At 34.0% G+C, this 27,626-nt stretch overlaps 1 protein-coding gene across 1 annotated transcript; it reads right to left on the bottom strand.

Annotated features, from left to right (window-relative positions):
* Nucleotides 1-24,306: 24,306 nt before the first annotated feature.
* On the bottom strand, nucleotides 24,307-27,143 carry LOC149532201 (GRAS family protein RAM1-like). Its single transcript, XM_089809832.1, has one exon. It carries the CDS (start codon nucleotides 26,654-26,656, stop codon nucleotides 24,935-24,937), a length of 1,722 nt encoding a protein of 573 aa, XP_089665958.1. The 5' UTR covers nucleotides 26,657-27,143; the 3' UTR covers nucleotides 24,307-24,934.
* Nucleotides 27,144-27,626: the final 483 nt, after the last annotated feature.

The raw sequence follows: 27,626 nt of genomic DNA on the forward strand, positions 1-27,626 counted from the left end.
CTATGAAAAGTGAATCAAAGGAAGTTATTGAAAAGAACACAGGGGCCATATAGAACAAAGGGGTATGACCATTGATACAATCATAGATCCCCTAATAGCTTTTGCAGTGAGGGTAATTGCACATAAGTTTTATTAGTCAAGCAGATTAAACAGTGTATCTTGCATTTCAGTGGACATAGGCTACAAAATTGTGAAGAGAGGTCATACTTATGATCTTTCCAAGTTGCAATTGCAGCAGTTGATTGAAAACTTGGGAACAATAAGAAAAACAAAGAGTACTCAATGCAAATTTGGGTCTATTTTGGTATGTATTTTCTTCTATGTGCAGAATAGATTTCCTACTTTTGGCAAGGTTGCATGGAAGATAAATAGATCGATTGTAGTACAGATAGGAAAATTCATTGAAAAATTAGGCAATAACTTTGAATCAATAATGACTAGTTATTTTGAATATTTTAAACAATCTATGAAGAAGAAATTAAGGATACCAGTCTCACTAGTGGAGAAACATTATGATGATGTTTGTTTCCTAGTTGACATTGATCATACATATGTTCAAGCAAAAATTCATAGAGTGAGATGGCTAAGGCCATTAGGTTATGAGATAAATGTTGATAAGGCCTCTGCAGCAATCACAACATTACTTGCAGAAGAAGTGGACAAAGAAGCTAAAGCTTTTGGTAACTATGAATTGGCCAAATAAAAAATTGCTATGGAGTTGAAGAGTACTTTTATGATCAAGAAGAAGAAAAATTTGGTGAAAGAGAAGAGGTTCAAGCACCACTGGCTCTAACACAAGGTCAAGGAGAGGATCGGCAATAAGAGGAGATAGAAATTATAGAAGGTACTAAGGAAGAAGAAGCCAAGGAAACACCTACTCTGACTGACAAAAAGAAAAGAAGACAAAGACACATGTAGTGACAAAACCAAAGAAGGTTGCAAAACCAAGTTAGCCCAAACCAACAACACCTACTACAAGGGTTAGTACAAGAGTCACTATATAGAAGGCTAAAGAGATAGCCAAGCCTAAAGATTAGGAAGGTGGAGCACAAAAAAGACCAAGAAGAAAGTATGTTTCTCAGGTTGAATCTAATGAGGAGAAGACTAAATCTGATGACAATAGCCAATTTGAAGTGGTGAGTCATAGTCCCTCCTCATACCTAGATAATATATGTAAGAACATTAGAAACAAAGTTGATTTGTCAGGTTTCTCTCAAATTAAATTTGATAACCTTGGAAATATTGAGAAAAATAAAGTAGAGGAGGTAACATATGTGATGATGGCTACTTTTAAGAAGGCTTCTGTAGAAATTGCCAACTCCATACCTAAGAGTTTATATGGTAGAGTTGAGCAGAAATGGCACTATTGTTTAGACATAGGAAGTAGATTAGGGAAATAGCCCTCACTCAAGTTATGCCAAAACTTAACAAGGTACAAATATCTAAAGCCATAAAGAAATATGTTGTAAGATTTGTACCTAAGTATAGGGCATTTAGCATACTATAGAACAACATAGAGGATGTTGTAAAGAAGTCCAAACAAATGTGGAAGATTACATATGGACTAGCCATAGTAAAAAATGATGAACAAGAACCTATTGAGGTAGAAGATGATGAAGAGGATAACAATAAAGGAGGCATAGTTGAGGGAGGCACTAATATGATTATAGATGATCAAGTAACAACTGAGGAAAAGCAGCAAGTAGAATAAAGTGTACAAGATACACAAATGCCACGTGCTAACCCTCCACAGGTAATAATCATAAGTACTGAAACTATCACAGTAAAGGATGTTTCTAATCCTACTAATCAGAACATCAATCCCCTAAAAGAGGAAGATTTTAAAAGAATACTTGTCCAATCCACACTTCAGGCCAAATTATGTGACAACCCTGTATTGGTAAGTGTTGATGAAATTCAAAAGTTAGAATCTATGACTGTAGGGGAGGAAGTGAAAACACAAGAAACAACTACAATTACTCCTCAAGTCACAAGTGTACAACCTTCACAACCCTTATTTGTATATCAAAGGAAGGAGATAGTAGGATGCACTATTAGTACACCCGTGGAAAGCACTCAAGTCTCACAAAATGTTCAAGAACCTGAAAAAGATAAGGTTGAGACAATTGGAGAAGATAAGGTGGAAACACCAATTAATGATGGGACACCAAGTCAAATGGGTCAAGTAGATGTACCTACACCTCGAACACAAGTTCAAGGTGCAACTGAAATCAAAAAGGTAGAAAAGGACAAGCCTAAAGAGACAAATGTGACAAGCAAGCCTAAGGAGCTAGAAGCAATTCAAGTGCTAGTAACATTACCAAAATTGAGAACTCCTTCTAGTCAAACTCTTCAGAGGCCGAGCACAGATGCAACACCATTGCAATTCTTAGTGTCGAATCCTAGCTCATCTAAGGTAGAAGGGGTAATTCATTATGGAGATGTTAGCGTAGATGAAGAAATTTTTTTTCCTAAGTTTGATTATTTAGCAATAACAATTAAGCAGATGGGTCTACTTCAAGAGGCCCTAGCAAGAAAGAAACATCAAGAACTACTCAGAATGGAGCATAGGTAGAAGCAAGATTTGATTGAGATCAAAGAAATTTTCTTAGATGCATTTAGTCTACCTAATCTAGATAAAACAAAGCCAATAATTGAATAATTGACCAACACAGTGGAAAGAGTGAGTGATACAAACCTAGATACTAATGCCAAATTATTAGAATGGTTTGAGAAGAAGTTTCAAAACAAAGTGAATGAGAAGATATCTAGTGATATAGCACTAACACAAGTTGTATTAGCAACTAAGATAGAAAGTGTGAAGAAGGTACTAGAGAATATTTTCTCTCTATACACAAAACTGTGTAATCCTACACTCTTCACACAAGAGATAAGGAATCACATCCTGAGCTTGGAAAGTCAAATCCAATCATCCAAAGCCAAATTTCCCATGAATCTAGCTCAAAGTGAAAAATATTTCAAGGCCCTATTGCAAACCCAAAGCCAGTTAGCAACACTACAAGAAGATGAAGCCAACATAAAAGCTAAACTAATTAGCATCCAATCTACATTGAATCCTCACGTGCGGATTGTACACAAGGATCTAGGCTATGCAGAAACACTTATGAAGAAAGACCCCAATCTTTCTACATTAGATGGCTTAGTATACCTTACTATTAAGCTAGCCATCCAAATTAAGCGTTTGGAGGTAGCATGTGATAATTGGAATGTAGCTCTTAAGATTATTCTTGAGGTCCATAAGTCCTTTTTGGATAAATATACTATTAGTGTGTACCCCATTGACATCAGTGTCAAAAAGCAGGAGTAAGAGATAAGGGGGAGTAAAAAGAGGGAGTAAAGAGCAGAGTAAGAAAGTGGGGAGTAAGAGCAAGCAAGCAAAAAAAAGAGAAAGAATATTAGTTGAGGAAAATCTACTCAGCAAGAGAAAGATTTTGATATAGAATATAGTATAGAACAAATCAAACAACTCAAGGGGAGTTATGAGATTTTGAGGTATAACTCATTTTGCAAAATTTTGATATTTTGAAATTTTGTATAGAAGTTGAATAAGAGTTCATGTTATGCTCATAAGAATAAGAGTATTAATGTATGACCAAGTGTTTTTGACACTCATGTCAAAGGGGAAGATTGTTAATCTCATATTGGTTTTGACAAGTGAGTGTTTATACACTTAATTCATTTACTTAGTTCATGCCAAACAAGTAACATATGTTGAGCACAACATGTATGTTAGAGCATGCCAAGTACATAGTGAGTATCAAGTCACTCAAGTGTTGACTAGACAATATATGCCAAGTGATTCGGGATCCGATCAAGCAGTACATGCCAAGTCATTTAGCTGAGTGATAGTAATGAAGTCACAACAAGCACTAGGGACTTTAGATGTCGAGTAACATAGTTTTGTCATATTTGTTTGTATTGGCACAAACTATTATGTAAACCATTTTTTTATCCAACTTAAGGATTGAATTATGATATTTTGGTGATAAGGATGAATCTCAATTGGGAATCCCTTTGTATTACATGTACCCAATCAGGTAAAGGGAAGGTTTACGTGAAAATATGGATGAATCACAGTCATTCATTCATACCTAACCCTAAGTCACCCAAGTCTTCTTAAGGAGGATGAACCTTAAACTTCATATGTGTGAGAAAGGGAATGAATGAATGATTAAGGAGAGTCTTGTATGCAAAAACTGGGACATCCATGGTGACCAAGGCATTATGATCTGAATTGAATTGCAAAATAAATTAAAAGAGAACAAATGAAGGAAACATTGAATAATAGAGAGTCATTTGATCAAGAAGGATCGAGTACATAGCAAATAGAGGTGATCTATCATGAAGCATTAGAGTGCTAATCGCAGGATCAATGCTGAGACATTCAAACAAGTGAATCAATTAAATCTCTTAGCATAGTAGTCCTAACAAGTTGTATTGAAATCCTCTAACAAGGTGCTTACTTAATTGTGAGTTGAATTCCTTTAACTAGGCACACTTCTAACAAGGTGTTGAAATCCTCTAATAGGGTAAGACCTAATAGTCTTTGTAAGTCTTTAACAAGGTAGACCTTTCACAAGGTAGATCATGCTTCATGATCAAACATTGTAACCTTCATTGGATACACTTTATTACTATAGTAATGAAGATTTGTGAGTGTCATTCCCACCCCGGATTTACCTTCTCATTGGAGGGTTTTTGGGTAATCATAATTGTGTCAAGAATGTGTGAATTCCTACTTACATGCTTTAGATGTATATGCTTTACATGGTATTTATGTTAACTTATTGAATATGTGAGATGGATGTATGGTGAATATTTTATGGGTCAAAGTTTAAAGCACTAATTCACACCGCCCTCCCTCCCCCAGAAGTTTACTTTTCTTATTGTAATTCCAACAGTTCTAGTAATCTTGAGTCTACATCTAAGGCCAAGGTATCACTCAAGAAGAAAGCTAAAAGGTCTAAAAGCAAACAATATAAAAGTGAAGAGGAAGATAGTTCTAACATTGATCTTGAAACCATTGAAGCATTTCTTGCAAGAAGGTATCCCAAAGGAAAAGGAAATTATAAAGGTAAAATCCCTTTAATTTGTCTCTCTTGTGAAGAAATTGGACACATTGCTACAAGATGCCCAAATGGAGAAGACAAAGATGAAAAGAAGCACAACAAATACAAAGGCAAGAAGGATTTCAAGAACTTCAAGGACTACAAGGACAAAGGTAAGAAATCTTGTTTTATGGCTAAGGATTCAGATAGCAATGAAGATGATGATATAGTTTATATTGCTGTAAAAGATGAATTTGATGATGAAGGAGATAAAATGAAACTTATCTCTCATGTTAGCAAAAAAGATACATGGATTATTGATATTGACTGCTCACATCATATGACTGGTGACAAAACAAAGTTTGAACATATGGAACATTATGATGGTGAAAGTGTGAGATTTGGAAACAATGAACCATTTTGCATAAAGGAAAAGGATTGTATCTCACTAACTAATGAACTTAGATGTGATAATGCTTATTGGGTTGAAGGACTAAAGCATAATCTACTAAATGTAGCAATCAAATACTAGAATGAAGCAATCATTACTGTAGTGCATAACTTGAACAAAGTATAGTTGAAGAAAGACTCAAATCAAACTCCTTATGAATTATGGTATGGCTACAAACCCAATGTAAGTTACTTGAAAGTATTTAGTAGCAAATGTTATATCTTGAAGGAATCTAGGAAAGATAAAATTGATATCAAAAGTAATGAAGGCATATTCCTAGGATACTCTTGAAGAAGAAAAGCATATAAATGTTTGAATTTGTCAACTCACAAGATCATAGAAAGTGCACGTGTAAGAATTGATGAGTTTGCAGAAAAGAGTGAAGAAGAGAGCAAAAAAAAACCTAAGCAATATAGGAAGTTTGTCTACTATGAACTTGATATATTGCCAAATCATATTGGAAGTCAACAAAATTCACCTCCCAAGTCCCCAAAATCTCCAAAAGCTATGAGTTGTAACTAGTGCAACCTGAGTCATAGTCAGAAGCTATCGAGCTATTGCTGAAGCAAACTGAGTCTAATGGACCCAAGTCATAGAAAGTGGGACCTAAGCTTGATACAAAAGATCATGGTGAAGTTAGTCGAACAAATTCTAAATCCAAAATAGTTGTGTTAGCAAGATATGCCAGAAGGCACCATACACCTAATCAGATCATTAGAGACAAGTTAGATGGAACAATGACAAGAAATAAATTGAAAGATACATGTTTGCTTGCTGAAGCTGAATCTAGATCAGTAAAAGATACTTTGGATAGTGAAAGTTGGATTGAAGCTATGAATGAAGAAACAGAATAGATAGAGAGGAATAAAAACTAGACTATTGTTTATAGACCCAAGGATACAAATGTAATTGGCACAAAGTGGGTTTTTAGAAATAAGTTGAATGAAGATGGAGAATTTTCTAAAAACAAAGCAAGGTTAGTATGCAAAGGTTATTCTCAAGAAGAAAGTATTGATTATGGTGAAACTTTTTCTCTTGTTGCTAGATTAGAAGGTGTTAGAACTTTACTTGTGTATGTTGTACATAAAGGATTTAAAGTTTATCAAATAGATGTAAAATCTACATTGTTGAATACAATTCTTGAAGAGGAAGCTTACATAGAACAACCTAAAGGTTTTGTGGATCCTAGCAAAAGGGATATGGTCTATAAATTACACAAAGCATTGCATGGTCTCAAGAAAGCTCAAAGAGCTTGGTATGAAAGACTTCATAACTACTTGATAAAGATTGGTTTTCAAAGAACAAATGATAACATTAGCCTATATATCAAAGAAGGACTAGACAAGAAGATTGTGTTGGCAGAAATATTTGTAGATGACACTTTATTTACAGGAAATGATGATTTATGCAAGGCATTTTTAGAAGAGATGAGTAAATAATTTGAGGTGTCATGTTTGGAGAGATAAAAAAAATTGTTGGATTGCAAATCCAACAGAAGAAAGATGGTATCTATATTACTCAATCTAAAGATATCAAGGAGATACTAAAGAAGTTTGGAATGGAAGATTCAAGACCAGTTGGAACACCTATATATACTAGACATAAGATTTCCAAAAATGATGATTCCAAAGAAGTAGATCAGACCACATATAGATCAATGATTGGAAATTTGCAATATGTAGTGCACACAAGGCCTAATATTGCATTAGCAGTTGGTATGGTGGCAAGATTCTCAGCAAATCCCAAAGAAAATCACATGATGGCAATCAATAAAATTATGAGGTATCTAAAGGGTACCAAAGACTATGGATTATGGTACAAAAAAGGAGGCAATTTGGATTTGAAAGCATTCACAGATGTTGATTGGGTAGGAAGTGTTGATGATAGGAAGAGTCCCAGTGGTGGAGCATTCTTTCTTGGTAAAAGACTAGTGCCTTGGACAAGCAAGAAGCAGAATTGTATTTCTTAGTCTATAGCAGAGGTAGAATATGTGGTAGCGATAGTTAATTGTTCAAATGTTGTTTGGTTCAAGCAATTGTTGGCAAGTATGAAGATAGAAATCAAGGATACAATGGTTATATTTTGTGATAAAACTAGTGCAATTAATATATCAAAGAATCCTATGGTGCATACCAAAACCAAGCACATTGCTATAAAATATAATTTTTTAGAGAGAATTGGTACAAGATAAAGAGGTGAGATTGGAATATGTGAATACTGAAGAATAAATTGCAAACATATTCACTAAGCCATTACCCAAGGATGAATTTTTATATCTAAGAGGTAAGTTAGGGATTATTACCCTATCTAAAGCTCACTAAAATGAAGTTTAGTGATGCATCAAATAGACCATGTTGAAGATCAGTCAATTGATCCAGGATTGAAAAGGGTAGATTGCATATGAATTAGTACATGAAGTACATTGATACTCCCTAAATATTGTCTTTGGCATGAAATGTCAAAGAGGGAGAATTTGTTGTCTATCATATCTTACAGAAATTTTCTAAAGAGGGAGAGCATACATTTCACAAAAATTTTATAAAAGTAGAATTATTTACAGAGATGTCAAAGAGGAAGAACTTGGTCTGATATCAAAAGGGAAGAGTTTGCTAATAGAGGGAGAAATTGAAGGTAGAGGGAGTTTACACTGATAGAGGGAGTTTTCAAGGATGAGAATCAAAATGAAACTATGGATATTTTCCTTAAATTATTTTTCTTGAATAATATCGTTGTATTATGGCATGTTGTGTTGCCATCAATGCCAAAGAGGGAGATTATTGAAAACAATTGGTTAATTGTGTATGGTCTTTGATGTTACACAAAATATCATATCTAGTATTGTGTATTGTGTATTGTCCGCTAGTGTATGTCAAGCTCACTCAATGATGAAGATAGTTTCCTATGTCTGCCAAGCATTCTAGAGTTTTCCAAGTTTAAAAAAAAATGTCTACCAAGTTCACTTAGGTGACAAGGAGAATATCACAGAAGTTGAGTGTTAATCGAGCTCACTCAATAAATGAAATAAAAGTTGGATGGAACTAGTGTTAACCAAGTTCACTTGGTTACCAAAGAAATTTTGCAAAGATACTGTGTTAACCAAGCTCATTTGGTTAACACAAGAAAATCATTTCTAAGTTAGTGTCCACTAAGTAGGGTTCGTTAACAAAGGATTTTCTTGTTTTTGCATATTGAGTTCAATTGATTTATTCGTTGGTTCTAGCTGACTGAGGAGATGAATATTAAGTATTCTAAGTTGTATTCAAGCCAAATTGACCATGTATAATATAAATATAAGGTCAAATTAAGTAATTAATGTTTGCAATTAATAGAATATTTGAAGATGCTTAGAGGAAGCGAATTAGAAGGATAAGTAGAATATCCTTGTCAAGATGCAAAGATACATTCGACCAGAAAGGATCAAGTATATAAGCCAGAATTGATAACTTTAATCAAAAACTTACTTGCATTAGAAATTAGGTCATCTCATTGTTACTCTCTAAACATTGTAGCAGTGATCTAAATCTCTTGAAAGAGTTGGCTTAACAACTACTTATCAATCCTCTAACAAGGTGTCATTTCTAGATTGAAGTGTCTAAAGACCTCTAACAAGGCCACTCCTAATAGGGTGATTAAATCATCTAATAGGGTCATATCTAATAGTGTGTTTTGTAACCTTCTAACAAGGTTGGCTCCTAATAGGGCTCACTTCATAAAAGTGAAAATTAATAACTATTTGTGATTGGTGGTTTTTCCCAAATTGGGTTTCCACATTAAGTCTTGGTGTCACTTATGTTCATGCTATTTCTTTTATGTGTATGCAACTAAATTAAATAAGGTTAATCACTTATTATATCTTAAGATTTGTATTTTTTGAGTTACTATTGTCATTTCAGTGTTTGCCAAGTTATAATATTTACTAGTGTAAACTTAGAGTTTGTGTATTAACCAAGCATCAGTATATTCAATGAAGTTTATGTTATGTACTAACATCTAAGGGATCTAGGATTAATTTTAGTGGTAACTGGTTCACCCCTCCCCTCTTAGTTACTCCTCTTATATTTCCAACAAGTAAGTATATGTGAAGTACATCCTTCTACAGTTACTCCCTCTGAAGGTCTTGCTATGGTAATAAGTGTAGCTTCCAATACTTTTGTATTCCCCACTAGCCTTCATCTCCAAGGCTATACCCTTTATCTCATTGAGTTCTTCTATGGTCATTCCAAATTCCTTGAGAATTGATTTAATTTTCTTCTCAACATTCTTCTTGATTTCCTTACTGTAGATCTTTCTCTCTACTTCTCTAATCTTTTTTGCATAAGTTCCCCATCTAGGAGTGTTTTTATCCTCCTTAGACTTGAGTATGATCTTCACATACCCTTCAATTATCTCTTCACTTAACTCATAGCCCATGGGGTCTATAAACTTAACCCTAAGCATAGCTACCTCCATACATGTTACATTTGTTTCAACCATGAAACATATGTCTTCTTTTTACTTTTCCACCAGTGAGGGTGGTATCTTGAATCTCTGCTTCATCACAATTTGGGTACCTTTCATCATTTTTATTATGTCTTTAACAATCCTCTCCTCAAATTGTCTCCTATAATGATATGTTAGCAGGATCATGGTGCATTGATTCTTGTTATCCCATTCTCTATCAAGCGTACCATGGAATCACCTAAACACTTGGAAGAATAGGTATATCAGTAGTGATTGAAACTTGAACACTGCACTTCTTATTTTCTTCAGTTTCTTTATGTTTTCCAATAATTGATGTCTTAGAATGTCACACATGTTAACCTTTGCTTTCTTAGCTATCACTAGGTATCTTGCATGCAAGAATCTAGCAAGTACTGAGTTCAATCTTGAACTATGATTCATTATATAACCAATGATTTGTCTAATCACTCTTACATCTGTCTACTTTATGAGCTCAATCCTCATATTAATGCCATCTAATTTGGTCTTCAGATTGGTTTCCACCATCTTCTTCACATTCTTTTCATTAATTGGGTTTCTGCCCTCATTGCGTAAACTAGTTAGCCTATGAATCATGTCATTGTCAATCATGATAGACACATCTCCAACCCACATACCTTCATGAATGTATCTTGGAATGATTTTTCTTCATCCATGGCCGTCAAAGTCCATATAGAACATATGATTCACTATGTTCATTTCTTTTAGGTGTGTGAACTCTTGTTTCAATGACAAGTCTCCTTGCTACACTAGGTCTAGATCCTTATGGATGTCATTGTCTCCAATACTCTCAAATTTGGAGTGAATGTATGATCTGATAACTTCTATGAGAAAAAATTTTTCCAGAACTTGTGAAAATACTCCTAAGGGATCATCTACTTGAGATATGAAAGGGTGCTTCTTAAAAAAAATCTTGACCTCTCACTCACATCACTTACAGTGGGATTCTCCATTTCAGCAGATTCAAACACTACAAAAACTTTTATAAATACTTGAATTTCATGAAACAAGGGTTTTTTCCACTTTGCACTATGAACACTTCAAATTTTCCTTTACTTGTTGTCAAATCACTCTAAATTTCTTCTTAGCTTTTCACACAATCGAATGGTACACAAAATCTTGCCCGCATTCCTTAAATCTATCAAACTAAACTTCACTTTAATTGTGCATCTACCAAAATTCAAAAATTATTACTTTGTTAACCAGTAAATTGTTTTTATTCGTTATTCTTCATTTGATTATGAAATAACTTGTGCTCTTAATTGAAGGTTCCTTAGAATCTTTACTACCTCGTGTTAACTTCGTAACTCACAACTCAACTTCTAACTTTTCTTCCATCTTATGGATGCTCTATCTTTGATAAAAAAGTATTTAATTCAAATATGATGAATTACACACTATGGCTGATTTCATTCTTTCTTTAAGTGCGTCAAAAAATTATTCTTTTAAAATTGTATGTGAACTTTATGGACCGTTTTCTTTTACAAATACTTCCTTAAATTCTTCAACATGCTCTTTAAGGGCTTCCTTATAGTTGTTATTGCTAACATTTTCATTTCTTCTATCATTTTTGTTATTATTCCTTCTATAGTTAGGACTCCTATTGAAATTCCTTCTATCCATTCTGCAAAATCTTGCTATGTGTCCAAATGTATTGCATAACTAACATATAGGTGCATTCCTTCTCTGATCGGTTCCATTATGATTATCTGATGCTCTGCAATTTCTTGCAATGTGTCTAAAGTTGTTACATTTGTAACATACAACCTAGTTCCTTACTCCATTAGGTCTTTCTCCATCATTGGATCTAATTTGTGATCTCCTCCTTTCATTTCCTATAGGGTTAGTGTTCCTAAACATTCTACTATTTCCATTATTTCTATCAAACTTAGGTTTTTACAATATACTTATTTATGTCCAAAACCATGACAATTATAACAATAGAAATTTGTGATAGGTTTAAAAGACTTACCTATGCAATCTCTCTTCATATGACCAAATTAATTGCATAGAAAAGATCTACCTTTTTATTCATATCCATCCCCCTTAGGTGGTTCAACTTGCCCTATTTGTTTTGGTTCGTCATGTTTCTCAGATATATTAACTTGCTCAACTTCTTTAGATATTTCTATAGATTTTCTTGGTTCAATCCTATTCCAATCAATTTATTTAGGCTCAAGGGTTTCAAAGACTAGATTTGGTTCCTTCTTAACTTCATTTTTCTTGGCTGATTTTTCTCCAATAAGATATCCAAGACCTGTCTTATCATAAGAAGATCTCTGATAAAATAGTTGTTTATCAATTTTCTAACTATTGGAATAAAGCTTTTCTAACTATTGCTTAGCCTAAGTTAACTCTTTTTTTACAATGATGTTGGACTTCTCTAATTATGTATGCTCTTTTCTTATAGAATCTAATTCAGATGTCGCTTGAGTCAAATGGGATCTTAGGTTTGCATTCTCAGATTTCATATATGGTTCAATCTTACTATCATCCTTCTTCAAACTCAACTTAAGTTCAACAATTTTTAACTCATGTTTCAAGATCTCATTTCTTTCTTAAGGGTTGCTACATCATCACTGTCACTCGTCTATTATTTTGGATCTTTTCTAGATTTGAGATTATCTATCTTGTCTTTCAGTTTACCAATGTAACCTTTTGCATCTTCATACCTTTCTTTCAAGTTGTCTCTTTCTTCTATAAAAAGATAAATCTATTCTAGGGCTTCTTCAAGATTCCTCTTTAAATGTTCTATATCCATAGGGATCTTACTCAAGTTGTTAAGCCTCTTCTGAGTAATTGTGCTCTGATACTAATTGTTAGAATTAGATAATACTAAGAGGGGAAGATGAATCAGTATTCTATAAATGTTTTTCACAATTGGATATTATTAATTACTTTGCAACATGCATATGAAAGTAAACCAATAATGTTGAACAGTAAATAAAACCATACACAAAGAGAACTCATAACACCATATTTTGTTAACTAGGGAAACACTGGCCAAGGGAAAACCCCAATGAGGATGGTACCCACAAAATGGTCCACTAAAAAAAAGGAACCTTGTTAAGGATATTGACCCTATTAGGAGTCTATGAATTACATTTAGTGTCTCAGTCCTTGTTAGGCCCTTTTAAAAGCCTCAACCCTATTAGGAGTTGCTTCAACCTTATGAGGAGTTGGTAATACAATTACAACTATATGCAAGAAGAGCCCACTGCCCTAACATGCAATTGTACAATATAGTGCATTTATACAAAATGAGATAGATACAAAAAACTCTTTATTTTTTACTGTTGTACTTCACATAGCTCTGATCTGACATTAGAATTCACATCATATATCTTTCATACAAGTTTGCATGTCATACTCATAAACACAATATACTTCGCATTCACATTGCTACTCATACACAACATACTTCATTCTTCACATGTAATGATAATTTACTTATACGCTTTTCTTTCACAAAAACCCTTGTGTAGTCGGCTTGATGTATTCACCCATTATGCTAAGTTAGGGTAAACATCTTAGGACTTCAGCCCTACACAATTAAGTAATTATTTCATGATTGAAATAATTCCTTAACACTTTATTCCTCTTGTGATGTGAATATCAGGATTTAACTGTGTGATTTTGAGTCAAACTCGATGACCCATGTTTCATTCCTTAACACTTTATTCCTCTACTTGTGTTGTATTCTATTATGTTGTGTATATTGCCTTTACTAGTGTTTTACTTATAACTTTGTTTGTACTAATCTACACACTTAAGCATGACATCATGATACTCTGTGCTAAATTTCCTTAACTACCCACATGCCAAATATCTCTATAGCCTTAACAATACCAAAACTATCTCTATTTTTCCAGTGAAACTGTCTAACACTTAGACAATTTCCTGTCTCTGACTGTAGAATCTTCAACTATATATTATGTCATCTCACCTTGAGATATATGTTTCCATAAATGAAATCCCTAACTCATCCTACCTAACCATATTGACAATAGTATCATGTTCAAAAGATAGTTAGAGTGGTCTTGTAAGGTCATGTAAAGTGATTTGTGACATAAGATAACATCTTATGGAAGTTGGATCTAAGGGTGATATTTTAATTTCTCAACAATAATATGTTTAGGGTTTTGTTAAGTTGGTGGAAGTAGAAAAAAATGGTATAAACATGTAAATGAAGGATAAGTTTGATGTTGTTGATTATTGTCCAGTTTGTGCAAGTGAAGAAGTGGAAAGTGTGGTTTAGCTAGTAAGAAGTGAGTTGAGAAGAGAAAGAGAGATAAAGTCGATCTAATTAGATAGAGGTAGTATAATTTTACAGATCAACATTTCTATTGTTCCCTAATAGTTGCAACAAGTGAAATCCCTTAACCGTGTGGATCCTAACATGTCCTTATCTAAAATCCTTTAAGAGAGTGGCATTTTAACTAATGTCCAAAGTCCTTTTACAAGGCTAATTGTAACAAGGTTTAAAGATCCTAACAGACTACAAGTAAATCCCCTAATAGTGTCCTTGTAAACTCCTAACAGGGTTAAGATCCTAACAAGGCATACTTTAGAAGAGTACAAATTATTTGTGGGTACCAATACCCACCACAATTTTGATCCAAGTTGGGTTTCCACATAACCAAAATATCCATGTCAAAGGTGTGAATGATTCCATGTGATAGATTATTTTATTTGGTAGTTTAAGTTTATTATCAATTAGACATTTAAAAGGTGAAAAGGTTATTTGTTTGGCTAGTTACTGATTCACCCCCTCTTAGTAATCTAATCACTTAGGACCAATAATTGGTATCAAATCCTTGGTCCTCGATTGTGGAAAGATTAATATCTTAAGGTAAAGATCCAACATGATGAAGAAGGAGGCTCCTAAGTTCTCAAGAGGAAATTACCCAGTATGGCATGGAAGGTATGGGAGAGTAGTATTGGAATCACATAGTTACATTATACTCTTAATGTAGATAAATTGAGTGCAACAAGAACATACAACTACAATGGGTGTAATAGAGAGTACTCTTTCAGATATTGGATATATTGATGTCAAAGACCTTGACACAACCTTTGACATGTGGGAGAAAATGAAGATAGTCTATGGAAGAGATACACATGTGTAAAAGGAAAAGGTGGATAACCTAAAAGGAAAGTATGATGAGATGAGAATGATGGAGAATGAGAGTTCATTGAGTAGTAAAGTTCCAAAGGATCAAGAATGTAGTTGTTGCTATTAGAGGTGGTGGTGGAACACTTGTAGAAGATAATGTGGTAAGAAAAATACTTAGAACCACGTCAATGAAATATGTTATTAGAGTCTTATCTATTCAAGAGGTTAGATCTTTAGGCACCAATGTAGTTTCTTTGGATTCATAGATAGGTAAGTTGACAACTTTTAAGCTAAGTAACTTTGATAATAGTATGCCTAAGATAGAACTTGCATTCAATGCATCTATGACTCTTAATCCTAGAAGAAGAGGAAAAGATGGCTCAAGTAGTTCATATTTTTTATGGTTATAATTATGGCTATGATTTTGTTTTAATTTTGAAAAAAAGAACAAGAGAAGCTAGAGGTATCGCTTGCTAGGAGGTTTCCTAGAGGGAGTGATAAATACAAAGGTGTCCTAGCTTTGAAGTGACTTAATTACAAGGATATTGGATATATTTCTCTCAGATGTCCCAAAAAGTAGAGAAGCATAAAGAAAATAAATCTAAGGAGAACAAAAAGACATGCTACATTGCAAAAGAAGGTGTTACCAATGAAGAGTTTGATAGAAAAGAAGAAGAATATATTATATTCATTGTAGTCAAAGAAGATCCATGGGGCAGTGACTAGCCATGACATTAGAATTCAATGGACTCATGGGGCTAATGGGATCCACAACCAAAATAATGCCTACATAGAGATTCATTTATAATGGTAGAAGAAGAGATACATGAGCAAGAGTAGAAGGGGTCCTATATTAATGTTTAGAAAAAAAAATTTGTTCAAAAACTTCATACCAACTTTATTGATCTATATTTGGACTTGTAATATAATCTTAGAACATATAATGGCTTTAGCATACTAAGAGAAATTGGTGTCCACAAAAGAGTATAAGAATAAAGTAGCATTTTTATCTTTCATATGTTGAATAAAATTTCCAATTTGAGAGCATGCCAAATATGGGAGACCTTTGCAAGTATATTAGGCTAGTCACCTAGAAGATCTTAGCAAGGAAAGAACACTATCTAGAATGAGTTAAAGAAGTTGTGTATCTATTTCCAAGCCATGGACTTTACCTAATTTGCAAAGCATTCTATTGATCTAACTAAGGAACAATTTATGATGACAATTTTATGGGCTATTATATTAAAGGCATATTCATCCAATTCTTTCATTTCTATAATTAGTGGGTGAAAGGTAAAATTTAATCCCTATTGATTAAGAAAAATCAAATAAATGCCTTCCTATCTAGTTCAATCTTTGCTCATCATTCTATACGGTTGTAATCTTAAGTAACTTTAGGGGTCCTCTAGGTCTAAGGTACAATGAATGTTCTACTATAATTCCAACTAGGGAGACCATGGTTAAGACGTAAAACTAAGGATTTCCCATAAGGGAAGGACTAGCCATGACATTAGCATTGAATGGATCCATGAGGCTAATGAGGTCCACAACCACAATGATACCTACTTAGACAATCGTTTGTAGTGCTAGAAGAAGTGATACATGAGAAAGAGTAAAAGGGGTCTTGTATTAATGTTTAGAACATATTTTTTGTTAGAAAAATTCCAAACCAACTTTAATGGTCTATATCTCAACTTGTACCATAATATTAGAACATATCATGACTTTAGCATACCAAGAGAAATGGCCATCCACAAAATATTATAAGAATAAAGTTATAATTTTATCTTGCATATGTTAATAAAATCTTCAATTTGAAAGCATGTCAAACATGGGAGAGCTTTGCAAGTATATTAGGCTAGTTACTTAGAAGATCATATGCAAAGAAGGAACTTTGGCTAGAATGATTTGAAGAAATCATGTATCTATTTCCAAGCCACTTGGGCATAAGGGAAAACACAAAAAAGATACATGCGAGTTTATAAATATCCACAAAAAGATTAGACATGGATGGACACACCCAAAAAATAAGGTGAGACCCAATTAATGGACCTTGATAAAGAGACACTTAGAAATAGTTTGAACTCTAAAGTAGCAAACCAAATTGTTTGAAATCCATGGCATCATTGGATTGTAGGGGACTAGAGTTTGAATTTTTTTGATCCATGGATAGGTGAGGAGAAAGCCAAGTATACCCCTGAAAGGGTTTGTAGTTTTTGAAGGGATTGTCTAGAGAATAGTACCAATCTCTTTAGTGAAGCACAAGATATATAATCTCAGTCTTATGCATCCTTTTAGGCGGTTGAATCTATTGTAATTCAAATAGAGTCCAAATCTTTATTGCCAAGCTTGAATTATTTTTAATATATTTAATTTTCTATTTAATATAAAAGATTACAAAATATCTTTTTAACTAGCTCTATTAAAAATCCAATGTTAATGAGATACAAACTTTATTCTTTTAACAATTTTAATATTTTATTATTAATTTTGTATAGAATTAAAAATTTAAAAATTTAGATTTTTAGATTATACTATTATTTTTTTTATCTTTTAAAATTATTATTGTTCAAATTATATTACAATTTAATATTATTATACAATATCTTTTAAAAATCTAATCAAAATACTATAAGACTTTTTCAAATTCATTTAATATATCAATTTAAGGACTTAAGAATATCTAATTAAAGTTGGTATTGAAATAATAGACTTTCAAATTTTGAGATTATTGATGATGTTTTATTATTATTTTGTGATTATATAAAATAAATCAATTAGAAAAATAAATGTTAACAATAAACATAAAATAGAAAACTATACAATTGTATGAGAGATGTGTAAAATTACACATATTATATAACAATTTTATATTGCCCAAACATGTTATTGTGTTGAAGATTCAATAGTTGTTCCTTAAATTGCTAAAACTACTCCATGAACTTAGCATTTCTCATGCATATGACTTTTGGAGTTGTGAAAAACAAGAAGTCACCTAAATGATGTACTCCCCTTTCTTGTGATATTATTAGTATTATTTTTCAATAATATTTTAAGGTTCTATTTTTGACATAGGGATATTTTATCTTTTCTAATTAAAAATTTAAAAAATGTGTGTCTAAATTGATATTTGTAATTTTATATTTATGTCAATTTATATTTTAAAACATATTAAAAATGTTTGTTCAAATTTATATTTGTACTTTTATAATATGTATGTCAATTAAATTTTAAAATGTATTATAACATGTTTGTTGGAGTCATATTTTTATTATTGTTTATTTCTTATGTAATTTTAAAATTACTAATTTTAATTTAAAAATCTAATAATAAATTTCACATGTTTTAATGGTCATTATAGCAATTAGAATTGTTGAATTCTATGTAGGACAAGCTATGAAGCTTCCGAGGAGCTTGAACCTTCCAAGGAGAGAGCTATAAGACATTTCACTAGTGCATCGACACATGCATAAGTATTTAACAATTTTGGATGTGGTTGTAGAGCACAAGTATTGGGGCCATCTTTAAGTCAATATCAAGGGACGGTTTGAAATGATCACTTTTTAACCCTTGCATACGTAACATCGCTTTTTGACCCTTGCATCCATAACAAATCCCACAATAACAAATTTCACAACATAGTCATTATTATAGCTATAGGAAGTTAAGTTCCATATAGAAACAACCAAAAATAAATTTGAGATATGGTATATGGCTAAAGATATTTGAATGAAAAAAGTTGGTTATAACAGCTACAAGAAAAGCCCTAATAGTCACTTGGGCTAACTTTCCATACCTAGATCTGCTAAACCGTAAGTCAGGTTTTCTCTAGTTTTATAGTGAACCTTTGTAGGTGAGTGAAGAGCTCAAATATAGTATTTCAGCTTTTGGATATTCATGATTCTCTCTATAGGAATTGTGGAGCACAAAGTGCTCCAAAAGTGTCATTTCAATATGTTCATCTGACACCCACTATTGTCTGCACCAATAGTTGCTCACTCAAAAATGTCAATACTTGTGGCTAAATGTCCCAAGAGTCTTTATAAAATGTCCCAATGGTGCACAAATGGGCTGATCACCAACCAAAAAAGCTAAAATATATGATCAACTATTACTACATGTGTGATCAGTTATTAATACTCGTGTTCTCATTTTTTTGAGTATAATTGATTGATATCTATGACAAAAACAATAATGGTTATTGAACTCTCTATCCTAACAAGGTATTTTCCCTACTAGTATGCTTCCCCTACTACTTACAAAAATATTTTTATAATTTTTATATTAAATTAAATATAAATTTTGAGAAGAATGTACAAGGTTGGAAAGGAGAGGAAACCCCTTGAGCCCGTTTGGATCACAAATTTGAGCATGAATTAGAATTTGGAATTAAAAATAATAATAATCCACTGTTTGGGTCTACAAAACGAGAATTAGAATTCGAGTAAATGTAGATTCGGTGTCCCCATTTGACCCCCAAAATAAGAATTTTGTAGTCCTCCAAAATACTTGTTATTTGGGATTCCCATTTTTTCAAATGAACATTCCAAATAAAAGCGAAATTGATTTGTCTTTGACATTCAGATGCTCATTTTTGTAACTACAAAGAAAGAGTTTTGGAGATTGAAGGAAGATCACTGGAGAAATAGTGGATCCAATTGTTGTATAGATAGATTGAATTGAATTGCACAAAGAAATAGAAGGGGTTTTGGAGTGTCATTCGCCTGAGGATATGGGAGAGATAGACAAAGGCTTATTCTTATAGGAGAAGATGAATTGGATTGGATCTGAATTGGGTGTTGTAGATGGGCATCTAACTCTGGTTGTGGATTCTGTAACTACCCTCTCCCCTTCTTCATTTAATTATAAATCAACACAATTCTGAACTCTGATGACTACATCTACACTTTGATTGTGTTGTTGATTCGAACGATCGAACACCACCACCAGCAAATACCTATGTCGTCGAATCATTACCACAAGCAATTCTTCTTTGAACGAAGGGCTCGATGTATATAAGAAATTGGATTCCCTACGATGGCTCTCTAAGTTTGGGCTCCGGGTATATAAGAGTTTGGATTAGCTACCATGCCTCTATTTGAGTTTTTACCATAGGAAATTTATCAGTTTTTGTTCATACAATTGGAAATTTATCAATGTTTTCAAATCAAATTTAAATTTTTTACGTACTCCAATCTGCTATTGTTTTTGAATTTTGAGATTAGAAATTTGAGGCTTTTTGTTATGATCAGTGTAACATTTATATTTTTCTTCTCAATCACATATTCATATTTTTGAACCAAAGAGGTTTGGAATAACAAATTTTGAATATCAAATATTTTTGGGTTTGAACCAAATGGTTCCAATATAAATTCGAGAAATTGTAATCTAGACTTCAAGTTCCAGAATCCCAAATCCAAGATTTTGAATGCCAATTCTAAAATCATATTCCACCAAACAAATGGACCCTTGTCCGTTTGGGTCGCAGATTTGAGTGTGAATTGGAATTTAGAATCTTCAAAAATTCCTAATCCACTATTTGGGTCTACAAAATAGGAATTCGAATTCGAGGAAATGTGGGTTCGGTATCTCCATTTGACCCCCAAAAAAAATTTTTTGTCTCCCCTGAAAATACTTGTTATTTGGAATTCATGTTTTAATTCCCATTTTTTGAAAATGAGGATTTCAACTAAAGTGAAATTTAATTAGGTTTGACATCCAGATGCCCATTTGGGAGTACCTTTTTTTGCACATATTTTTGAAATTTATTTGAGTTGTAAGCGAGAGAGTGAGGTGTTTCAAGAGATGATACCTTTTGCATATACTTCGGGCACCCTTGCATTGCCATTTTGTAAAAATTAGCAAGCGCTTGAAGAAATTAGAAAGATTATTTCATAAATATGTTTGGATTAAATAAAATAACTAGTACCGCACATATCTAATTTCTTTCGTCTTTCTTTTAACTTTTTCTTCAATTTTTATTTTGCAATGAACATCAACATTTTCGGCATGTGTGGAGTTGAACAAATTGGATATATGAATCACCTTTCTCACTGTAAATTTTATATTTATTTTTTAAACCATATATTTGTATTTTAAACCAAACAAGCTTGAAATAACAAATTTCAAATATCAAATATTTTTATATTTGAACTAAACAACCCCTAAATAAATTTCAAAAACTTAAATATGGATTTCAAGTTCCAGAATCCTAAATGAAATATTTTAGATTCCAATTTCTAAATCAATTCCAGCAACCAAACGGCCCTTCTCTTGTTTGGCAAGCATTTAGGGCAAGTCACATTTACTTTCACCATCCGTCCATCATAAAAGGTCTGGGTGGTCCCGCTCCAGAAATTCATGCCCTAGCTTCAGTGCAGGTCCAGGCCCCATAGACACCCACATACAGGTCAGTATTTTTAATCTGCTTCGTCCTCCCAAATGTACTGAAAAGCTTTTGTTTCGTACAACTTCCTTGTGATTGTCTGCACAAAATTTAGACCCGTCAAACATCATCCCTGGCGTGATAGAGTTGCCATTTACATGTGGTGGAGATGTCATGGTTGGCATTTATTGTACCCAATTTTTCTATTGGTTACGGAAGTTTGATCTTCCATACCTAAGTGGCAACCATGGTTTCCCGTAGATGCATTGTGAGTTTTGGCAAGGGTTTGTCTACGCTTGGGCGAAGAACTTTTCAATTCCTGGCAAAAGATTTTTCTTAGAAATCTTTAGCCCTTTCAATTATTAGTGCTAAAATATCTATCGTGGTGTTGTACTGACCGTTTGCATTGTCTTCATTCACATAAAAATCAATCAGATCTTATGTTGTTTACCTGATTCAACTGCTCTCAAAGTCCACTTTTCAAATGCAGAGCTTTCACTTGGAATTCTTGCACTGACGTGCCCTTTGGCCTAACTCTCACCATAAGGGTCTCGGTACATGTTGTCCTCATCTGTGCTTTTCTGAAAATGAAATCAATTCAGCGCTTTCTTTTTCACTCTTTTTCAATTTCATTTAAATTCTATACTTTGGCAAACCACTCAATCACTTGCATCTAAATACATTAAGGGCCAAATTGTATATACTTCTATTGTGGGGTCGAAATAATATAGATTCATGGAAGGAAGGAGATAGGGGTATGAGTGCGTCCATGTTTCAATTACCTTTTTCCTCTTTTTCATCCAATCTTTTAATTACTATTTTCAAAGACTAAGAAGAAATTGATAAGCAAAAGCATGTTAATGAATTTAATATGATCAGAGGTCATATTTTTTGTAACACCAGTAGTCAGAATTTTTAAATTTTTATTGAATATTAGAATTTTAGTGGTATTCATAGCTCACAACTGCTGGAACATCTGTATACAAGTATTGATATCGGAAGCATACAAGTATTGACAAGTTTTTAAACGGTTGTAGTGTGGATATCTTTTTGTAGATATCAGGTAATAATTTAAAATAATTATTAATGACCCTTCACCGATAACAGATCCCATAAACATGTGTCCATACAAATCAGAAACAAGTACATCAGCTATAAGCAATTAAATCATATATAAAAAAATTAATTTTTTTATCAATATTAAATAATATTATTAAAAAAATTATCTTCCACCAATATTAGTTTCAATATAAGTGTCAAGGTATTTGTAAAGAATTCTTCAATTTAAAGCACAGTTCATCTACCATGAATCATTTCTGTCCCATCTGAGAATTTCCTGTTGTGCTGGACATCTATTAATTTCATAATCTGAAGAAGTAAACCTTAGATGTTTCGTCAGTGGTGTGATTGACTAATGTTGTTTCTTGTATCTTCTGAGAAATTCTACATTCAAATTTTTTTACCTAACAAATATATTCCTCTAAGGACAGAAAGAACAACGCAATAAATGAAACACAAAGACTACTGGAAACTTGTAACCTTATTCATATTTTCCAACTTTTTGGCAAATTGTAATCTGAAGGTTTGGACAATTTAACAGAACAGGCCCAATCTACTATTTCTTAAAGGGTAGAATGCGAGAATGATGGCCTCATGATAGCATGATCATCCCTTTTTAGAATGCCTTGTTGACAAAGCTGCATAGGCATAGATGACAACTAATAAGGGTTTGGAATATGGATCCTAGGGTTTTGCATTTGTAAGCCTCCCCACCTTACTGCTAGCTAAAAGCCGTTAGGGAATTGGTATCATTTTCATCTAATCAAGGCCCTATCAAATTGGTTTTGTATCATATTTAAATCACTCTCTCATCTTTCTGATGATGATTATTTATTTATTAGATATGATAATTTCAAATACAATCTTTTGAATAAGAGAAGTCTTCCTAACACAGACTCTATTACAGTCAAGTCATAAGTACAATATATTTGCAGAGCTTAAATTTGCCCTTTGAGGGCATACTTGGATCAACCCTTCATTATGTTCTTATTCAGAAGAATGACTTGACTTTTTTCATCAATAGTTTCTTGTTTTTCTTTGAACAGGGGAATTAGATCCCACTATTTGTAAAGCTTAATGCCTACAGGTTTCAAGTCATTTTTTCCTATGGGATATAACTTTGAAATGAATCACTACGGCTATATTAAGGAAGTCCAATGGAACCGTGGGGAATTCCCATGGTCATATTGTGGAGTCGCTGTGCTTAAAATCATAGCTTTTAGTCTCGAAGTTCATTTAGACATCAACAAAGTAGTGGGTTTTCTTGCTCAAGCATTTCAATTCTAGATCAGGGTTTTATTTCCATGGAGCTGTTGGTGGGATTGAAGTCATCACCTCAAACGAAAGAATTATTAATAGATACTCATTATTCAACATGAGGAAGCCACAAGGCTGTTGAATAATGCACGCAGGATAAAACCTTCATTTACAATATGTTTTATTATTAGATATAATTCTTGAGTGAAACTTCAAGACAGATTCATAGTCAAGAAGATTAAAAAAGACCCTGGCTTATAGCTTGTAGTTGGTTTTAATTCATGGTTGTCATGCTAATAATTCAGAATGATCGATTTGCATTCAACCACTGTTAAAACTTAACACCTGCTCCATTATTTAAATTGCTCGCTGACTTCAGTTTTTTCTATCGAGCCATTGGTACTGCGGAAGAGTTGCCCCTCAAACAGGGAACTCGAGTAATGGAAAACAGTCATAATTGAACCCACATTTAAGAAAGGGTAATACTCTCTTGTGAACAATACTTGTAAATTTCATTTATGAAAGAAACCGACACGATGATGCTAGACAACCCTGAATAGCCTTGCTTCTTAGGCTTAGATCAATAATTATAAATCTTAGAGTCATCTCTGGAGGAGAGAAATGTACATTTGCAGAGATCATGCTTGGTTCTAAGTAAGCGCAAGTGCAATTACTTCCTTTACACTATGCACTTGTCCAAACCTAGTATACAGAAACATCTCTAACTAAGCTACTCTATAATGATGCACACTATTATGCAGGCGAAGCTGGATGAATGCATATTGCAATCTGTCCGTTTGCAGTATTTTCTTGCAATTCCTACTGCATCAGTGCAGAAGAAAATATATTTTTGTAGTTCCTATTACTAGAATAGGGTCTCCCTGTTAAACAATAGACTTATGAATAATCAGAATACGGAATCAGTAAATAGGTTTCAGAAGACCTATTCCTCTAAACCGTTCAGGCCTTGCCCTGTGCTATCCTGCTTTAATGGAGTTGATCTGCAGCTGAGACTGGGTTTCTTATATTGCCGCTTGCGAGGCTTTTTTCAGAAAGACAATATTAGTTACTAAGAATACAAGTCGATTCTCCCTTGGATAATTAGTTCATGCATGAAACTATAATTTCCATGCAGAGACTGAAACAATAGGAGTATCCTGCCATGCAAGAGTTATAGTGAATCCATCTTGGTGGAGCTTGAAGGATTCGTTTGAATACAAATCCAACAAGAGATTAGCCTGGCATTGGCTGTAATGACTGAGGGGAGAATCCTTAAAGCCAGAATGACGAAGAAACTTTCGCCAACTATCAATGCAGGCATATCTAAGAGAATTCTCCTTATCGTCCAGAAGAACACTAGCGATATTGGGTGCAATGCAAACTCTCTCAATCAGAACTCTTTCAGGGTTATTTCTTTCCATAGAGGCTTCAATGGAATGGAACACGGCCCTGAGGAAAACAAGACACTGCAGGAACCGGGCCACAAGAGAGGGCATGTTCTGATTGCTTTCAATTTCCATTACTGTAAGGATCACAGGATTCAACCTTCTCAACAATGCCAACAGCCCATGAATTTTACCTGATTTGCAGAGCATTCTGTTGAGAACTAAGGAGCAATTCACGGCTACAGTTTCATGGGCTTCTATATCGAAGGCAGATTCATCGAGTTCTTCCATTTCCGCAATCAGTGGGCGAAAGGCAAATTCAATCCCCAGTGACTGAGCAAACTCGTACAAACGCCTTCCTGTCTGGTTCAATCTGTGCTCATCGTTCCCTATGGCTGTAATCTTGAGCAGCTTCGGGGGTCCTCCAGGTCGGAGGGACAAAGATTGTATGAAGCTGGGCCACTGCAAGCCCTGCCTGATCTCAAGGTCGATGATATGAACATGCGAGGCGCCCCCTGTAGCTTCAAGTATTGTCTGGTTGCTAGTGAAGTGAAGAAATTTGTGATATGGAAGAAACCGATAGAAGGCTTGTTGAGCTAAATCACGCTCCAGCCAGGACTTCTCATCGGTTTTCTCCTCGATTCTCCCATGCTGGATGCCGTGCTTCTTCAGAGCCTCGCTTGCATAGAAGGATATCCTTTGCAGGGGATCTCCAAACGGAGAAGATAGCTCTTGAAGCTTCGCAAGACAAGAGTGGAGGATATCATGTTGTCCTTCTGAGGAGGCCTCGGCACATTTGATGAGGATTTCGACAAGGTCCTCTTGGGCTACTGGGGGACCTAAAACGGCCTGCAACTCAGATGGGCATTCTCTAAACTCGCTGCTGAACTGGTCCAGAGGCGAATGCAAGCTAACAGAGCTGCTGGATCCAACAGCTTCAGAATGATCAGAAGGGCTGCAGCTAGCTTGGGCAGTGACTAAAAAGGGAACATCGTCCATACCATCTTCGAAAAATGGAGGGATCGTGAGCTCATCAAAGGCCTTGCTCGGGACAATCCCTTCTTCTTCTGCATCGAATCCCTGATACAAGCCATCTAGAACACTATTTTCTTCCGTGACGGTAGACATGGATGTCAGACCATCACTATATGAATATCCCATGCTCCTGTTTTCAAAGCAGTCTCGCTCACTGGCCCTTAAAATTAAAGGGCTAATAGATTGCTGCTTGTGATAAAACCTCCCAGAGTCCCAAACGGCCGTGCATTGGCTTGTGGGTATTGTTGCAAAGACACTAAATTTATCAGCAGGAGGGCTGGAAGAACTATCCAAGCCCACAACAACACTGGGCTCCCAGTAAAGCTGCTGCTGGGCCTGCATGTCTATAGCTGAATTGTGGAGAAGCCAATCAGAATAAGGATGCGAAGAAGTATGAGGATTATATGACATGGTTGACATTGCTGAAAAAAGTATGCCTCTTCCTAATACTTCTTTTTTGTGCCAGAGAGATATTTGGCTATGAATCACAAGTTTGACGTATGCTCTAATGCCTGCCTTGTTGCAGTAAACTCCAGCCTATATAAAGGCTGAAGGGATAGAGATATGAATGGTAAATGATTGATGGAGATGATGTGAGAAAACCAGTAGAGCTTCAATTATATAATCTGCCTTGCCTTGTATTGCTTCGCTTTACCTTACAAGACAAGGGAGCATGCCCTCCCTTACCATCTTAAAACACTCTTCCTCAATGTCAGACAACACAGCTCTCTGTCATCCAATTATATACACATAAATAAATGTATTTCTACATCAGCAAGCAAGCAATCCGGTTTCCTAGTTACCCTCTCACCTCCTACTCTTTGACCTCGAACTTCCCACTTCTCAATTGTTGTGCCCGCAAAATCATATCTACCACATACGGAATACTATTGTCAATACCGTATTGATAGCTACCATACAGATAGATCTGCACTACCCTTGTTTCAAGTTCAGTTACAACCTAGTTTATCTTGTCAATGTCATAAACAAAATCATAAAACAAAAGTAGGCCTGTTAAATCAAAGACGGGGATAATATTGCTTATCTATTTTTTTTACTCTAATATATGCACTGGATCAAATAATTGCTCTTTAAAGTACAAAGGTTATATGGGTCCCTCAAGAAAATAATTTCAACTTGTGATGATTTTTGTGGTCCCATGCTTGTAAGACTAAAAAATTTCAAATGGATTTCTATTTCTGTAAGGAGCTCTAAAATATTACAAAGGAACTATTTGTTTTGGTTGTATTCAACAAAGTTGGAATTAAAAATGACAAAAATTCATTAATGTAAAAAGAAGTTCTAAATAACTAGTAAACATCAAGTTCAAACAATATAGAACTATTGTCAATATAAAAGTATTGTTAAAACTAGCCTAAACAAGGTTAAT

Source organism: Cupressus sempervirens, chromosome 11 (genome assembly GCF_028749045.1).
Source record: "Cupressus sempervirens isolate cs-2001-9-10 chromosome 11, ASM2874904v1, whole genome shotgun sequence".
NCBI lineage: Eukaryota > Viridiplantae > Streptophyta > Pinopsida > Cupressales > Cupressaceae > Cupressus > Cupressus sempervirens.